Raw genomic sequence first — 6,000 nt, forward strand, 5'->3', positions numbered from 1 at the left:
AAGATATGTGTTTAGCTCCTACCGTGAATGGTAGGGGAAGACATGCTACTAATTGTATGAGTAAATGGCTGACGGTAACTTTCACTTACTCAACTCGGAGGGAATGAGATTAAGAAACAGCTTCTTGTTAAGAAAGGAGGGTTTAAATTAAAAAAAAAAAAAGGAGGGTTTTTAACTTTTTCAGTTGCAAAATGGTTGTTTAGTTCACTTCCTCCTCCGTGTTTTCTGCAGACGACTATAGAGTGTAACTGAATTTGCTTTACTTCTCAGTACCACAGGTCACCATAGAGCTGCATCGAGTCTGTAGTGACATCCACTCTCTTCTTTGGGACCAAATTTCAAGTAACATGAACAGTTTTTGTCTCGCTGAGGGTGATTTTCCAGTAAGCACAGAGTAAGATCAGAAGAATCATGGGCTTGGGACACCTGAGTGGCTTAGTCCCTTAAAGTGTCTGACTTCGGATCAGGTCATGTTCTCACAGCTCGTGAGTTTGAGCCCCGCATCGGGCTCTGTGCTGACAGCTCAGAGCCTGGAGCTACTTTAGATTCTGTGTCTCCCTCTCTCTCTGCCCCACCCCTGCTCACACTCTGTCTCTCTCTCCTTCAAAAATAAATATACATTAAAAAAAAATTTTTTTTTAAAGAAGAATCATTGGCTTTTATTTTCTCTCTTTTTCTCCAACCACCCACCCTCCCATCCACATTCTTAACACAAGTGAGGACAGTCAAGAAAGAGTGCAAATAGCTGTCCATTTGCCTCAAGAATACTTGAGTGAATTCAGAAAAAAGAGGTTCTCAGAGACCAGAATACTTACGACTTTCTCTCAATTTACACTAGTTCAGTTTTTTGAGTTCACACTTGTTTCTTGATCTTGGCTTATTCTCCTAAATTATGTATTTATACAAAGCAAAGAACTTTATTCTGAGATATAGCTGACTTATAAACATTATATTAGCTTCAGGGGTACAATATAATAATTCAATATTTACATATATTATGAAATGATAACCACAATAAGTCTGGTTAACATTTATCACAACATAGTTATAAATTTTTTTCTCCTGATAACAAACTTTATCTATGCTCTTAGCAACTTTCAAATATGCAATACAGTATTATTAACTGTAGTTATCATGCTGTACATCAGCAAGAACTTGTAAGTTTATGGACAAATCTCTACAACTTTAAGAAAAATGAAATTATTAATACTGAAGTAGGGAATCTTTGAGTGGATTTTTAAAAATAAATTTTTTTTAACATTTATTTATTTTTGAGAAAGAGAGAGAAAGAGAAAGAGCATTAGCAGGGCAAAGAGAGAGGGAGACACAAAATACAAAGCAGGCTCCAGGCTCTGAGATGTCAGCACAGAGTCCAACACGGGGCTCGAACTCATGAGCCATGAAATCATGACCTGAGCCGAAGTCAGATGCTTAACCAACCAAGCCACCCAAGAGCCCCTTGAGAGGATTTTTTTTAAAGCAAGTTAAAGTCAGTGGTTGTTGCATATGAGAATAATTGAAAATTTAATTTTCTGGCTCCAGCTGAAAATTCAGGATCCAAAGAATGCTATAGCATGCAATAGGGTGGAAGCTTAGAGCCCATGCCACTTACATAAACTGTCCAGTCTTTCCTTAATAGCTGTGCAGTTCTCTGGACAAAATCCTTGAGTGGTTCTTAGAATCAATCCTTCTGTTTATACACACACACACACACAAACACACACAAGGTTCTTATAACTGTTGTATTGAAGATCTTTAGATATCAGTTTCAGGTAAAAAGAGGGGGAAAATGAGGTAAAACCAAAGATGGATGATTGTAGAATGCATGTTTCTATCTAGTGCAATTTCTAACTTGTTAAAAGTCAAATGATATGACAACACAATCTTTGCCGAGCACTTGTAATACTGAGATGTTTCTTGCCACTCATATTTATTGACTGCCAGTTCTTACTTCAAGTGACTGAGTCACCTCAATATTTGTGGGAAATAAACAAGGTATAAGTCAATTAATCAATGAGACAAATTACTAATGACTGACTTTAATCAAAGCCAGCTCAGAATCTCAGTAAATTGCTGAAGTGAAGAAAGTAGTTCACTCCCCCTCTCCTGTCCCCATCAACTCTTGTGAATAAATGAAATGTGTAAATGGAAATCCAACCTTGTAGCCCGTACAGAGCCAAACAGCCCGGAAGGAACATCCTATTTCCTGGAAGAGATGAATCTAGCGACAAACTTAAAGAAAAGAAAACAAAACTATTCATTACGAGCTGGGTAGAAAGGAAGGCATAATTGGGTCAGGATTCAGGAAACACTTACGATCATTATAAAGGTGCCCAAGAACTCAGAGATTGTTTCTTTAGCTAAGGTGCTCTTCAAGACCAGTCTTTGCTTGAAGCTCTTCCCCTTTCGTCCTTTCCCAGGCTGCATCTTGGGTCTTCTCCAAGGACCACTCTCCACCAATACCTGCTTCTTCTGGTCCCTACTTCACTCGCACATGAAAATGGAAGTTTTGACAACTGCTCACAGATTCCTGGAGATGTCTGGTGAGCTTCTCTGACTGTACAAACACTGTGCCAATTAGAACCCGTGACTTAATCCTCTTCTGGTGAAATTGTCATCTCCTGTTCACAGTTGTTTATTTGAATTAGCAGGTTAGAACCTGAAATCCCCCAAACGATCCTTTTTGTGCCTGATAGATTAATCATTACCTTTATTCTCAAAGTATTTTTTTCTCTGTTGGTTTTTGTTTTGTTTTGTTTTGTTTTTTTCTTCAAGAGATGAGAAAAGAGATGTTGTGCTGGTTGTGTTGCCAAACCACAGCGATGGGCTCCCGTCCAGAAGATTTGCATGTTACACAATTGCAGTCTTCTGTTTTCTTTTTTTTTTTCCCCTGTTCAGAAGTGGGTGGTTGGGGTGTAGTTTGGGATTGTCAAATCAGGTACAGATACATCCAGTGTAAACATTCTCTTCTGAAGGAACTTTTCATGCACATTGGAGAATATAAAGCAAATACAGATGTATTGTTCTGCAAGATTAATCCCTCTTGTTTTCTTCCAATGTAATTCCAGTGATTTAATGACACCTTCCTCAGGGTGGTAAGAACAACTTCATCCATTCTAGAGATGGAGAAACTAACATACAGAGAGACCATTGCAAGTCTTTAGGACAGGATGGATCTCCTCCTTGGTTACTGTGGCTGGGTTTCATCTACTGAGGATAGACTGGGATCCAAGAATTAAAATGATGGAGAAAGCAACTTGTTGACTTTCTTCTGAAGGAGGATTCTGGTTTGAAAATCTAGTTACTCCCTTTTGTTTACCATGAAATATTTAAGCAAAATTCATAGAAAATAAACAATAGCAGCTTGAAACTGTTGGAGGTCACTGAGCCAGAAAGAGATCAGTCTGAGTATATGCCACGCCAGTTAAACAAGAAAGGAGTTAAATACATCTAAATAATCCTTCTAGGTTATGCTATTTAAGTTTGATGAATTATCATCCTTGTAGGCAACAAATTGTTTAGGACTAGCTTCCTGTCATGTCAAATATTTAAGCCTTGTTTTTTAAAGCTAGTTTGTCTGAAGAGATAGAATGCATCAGTTGTTTTTGAATATCAAGGCAGTCCCATGGAATTAGTGCCCACGCTTTGTGCTGCCTCCCAACCCTCCCACAGAGAAGCCAGCTCTGTTTCAGGTCTTTCCCTACCTTTGCAGGAGGCCTACAGTCATTTCCAACTGAGGAGGCAGGCAGGTGAGATCTGGAGAAAACAGCTATTGAGAGTCAAAGGACAGAAGGAGATACCTAATCTGTAGGTGAGGTAGAGTTTAGACCTAAAGAAATTATAACTTACCTGAGGGCACATCATTGCAGAGCCAGGACAAGAATGTAGCATTTTGGCTTTAATTCTTGGTTAAGTTATCATGGATACCATTGTCCAGAAGGATTACTTGTGACCACACTATTCCAAAGTCCCAGTAGATGAACCAGAGAAACAGGACTTTATTGCTGTGACTACAACTAATATGATACAAGGGTGTTCTTTGGTCTGTTTATTCACTCATCTAAGAAATATTTATAGCATACTCATTATGTGCCAAGCACTGCATTTAGCAAAGCACACATAGTTCTTGTCCTTTACAGAGCTTAGAGTCTAATGAGGAAGACAGGCATAGTGAAACAATCATACACACAGAAATATGAAATCATAATTGAGGTGTATGCTATAAAGATATAAGACATACTTCTATGAGTGAATAAAAGAGGGGGATTTCACCTCAATGGAGGTATCTCTGATGGCTTCTCTAAGGAAATCATGTCCGAGCTGAGATCAGAAGGAAGTGTAGGGCTTCACTACCTGAAGTGGGGGAAGTGCATGTTCAATGGCCTTGGGCAGTGGGGGTGGGAACAGTATGATGTTCTGGCCAACCTACTAGCTGGCTCCCAGGGACAATGAAGGAACATGGTGCAAAAAGAACCTGAAGCCATAGGTGGGAGTCAGACCATACATCCTGAGCCCTATAAATCATATTCAGGGCAAAGCAATGATAAGCCATGAAGGTGGTTTAAGTGAGAACACAACACCACCAAATTTGAGTTTAAAAAAAAATCAACTTGGGGGCTCCTGGGTGGCTCCTTTGGTTGAGCGTCTGACTTCAGCTCAGGTCATGATCTCACAGTTTGTGAGTTTGAGTGTCAGGCTCTGTGCTGACAGCTCAGAGCCTGGAGCCTGCTTTGGATTCTGTGTCTCCCTCTCTCTCTGCCCCTCCTCTGCTCATGCATGCGTGCTCTCTCTGTCTCTCAAGAATAAACATTTAAAAAAAAATCAACCAGGTTATGTGGTGGAAAGGGGATTTGAGGGTGCCTGAAGTGGTCATATGTAGACCCACTGGGGGATATTACAGAATTTCAGCACTGGGTGGTGGCTTTGACAGGGAGAGACATGGAAGGATTCAAGAGTTCTTTGTATATTAAAATTGGAAGAACTTGGTGATTTGGATATGGAAGGTGAGGAGAGGGATGCAGCAAAGTTGATCATTGGGTCCCTGGCTTGCTGGAGAAAGAGTTGCTAAGTAATGGGAGAGGAAACACTAGAAAAAGACGAGGATTGCCATGGAAGATCATGACTTCTGCTTGTGCCGATTAAGCCTTAGGGGCTCTCTAGTGCCTTGGAGAGAAGATGGTAAGTGGGAAATAGTTTGGTTCAGAGGAAAGGTCTGTGTGTTCATAGATGTGATCATTGAAGCCAAGAATAAGGTGAGGTTGCCTAGGGGGAGAATTTGAAGAAAGCAGAGGCTGAGTTTGTGGTGCTGAACACTTCATGCTCAGGGAGAGGAGAATGGAATCTTTGTTATGTCTTTTATTCTCCTTTCAGAAAAGCCACACTTTCACTTTCATCACCAAGAACTACTAACTTCACAGTGAACGTAACTCACATTCCCGTTTGCAGCCTCACACCAAAGTTCCTATTAGAAATATGTGGCTGCTTAGTTTTCATTCATTCATTCACTCACTCATTTGGTTTTACTGAGTATACCATGTGTCAGGCACAGGGGATTCAAAAATTAGGAACACAGATCTCTAGTATAGTCTAAGTGACAAAGACTTCCAAGTGAATACATCATATAGTAAAATAGGAGCATATGCAAAGCATTGAACTAAAATTACAGCTATCACCCCATGGACATCTGAGAGGTCACTATCCATTGCCAACATATTGACTCCTCCTTCTGCCAAGACTTCTAGAATCATAATCCCTGAGATGCATTGCCATGCTGACTCTCCAGGGCTAGCCTCCCCAGCTCTTTTAGATCCTCCTGACTCTGTCACTCCCTGACCCCAACGTTCTCTTCTTCCCTATCTGGTTGTACCCTGAGTAACCATTTTGGTTCCACTGATGGGATTCAACAAGTGTGGTGTTCATAAGGAAAATTATCTCACACTCTCACCTCACTTCCCCAACCTCTTCTACTTGACCAACTTTATCTCCACTTTAGTTGAGAAG

The 6,000-nt window shown here is 40.3% G+C and overlaps 1 protein-coding gene across 1 annotated transcript in view; it reads right to left on the reverse strand.

Moving 5' to 3' along the window:
- AQP9 (aquaporin 9) overlaps nucleotides 1-3,963 on the reverse strand; it is a 47,838-nt gene extending 43,875 nt beyond the window's left edge. The window contains exons 1-2 of the mRNA XM_058737587.1: nucleotides 3,850-3,963; nucleotides 2,317-3,116 (exon numbers count right to left, since the gene is read on the reverse strand). Of these exons, the coding sequence (XP_058593570.1) occupies nucleotides 2,317-2,427 (111 nt within the window). The 5' untranslated portion in view covers nucleotides 2,428-3,116; nucleotides 3,850-3,963. The remainder of the gene's footprint in view (nucleotides 1-2,316; nucleotides 3,117-3,849) is intronic.
- Between the last annotated feature and the right edge of the window lie 2,037 nt (nucleotides 3,964-6,000).

This window comes from Neofelis nebulosa, chromosome 7 (assembly GCF_028018385.1).
Source record: "Neofelis nebulosa isolate mNeoNeb1 chromosome 7, mNeoNeb1.pri, whole genome shotgun sequence".
In the NCBI taxonomy this organism is placed as follows: domain Eukaryota; kingdom Metazoa; phylum Chordata; class Mammalia; order Carnivora; family Felidae; genus Neofelis; species Neofelis nebulosa.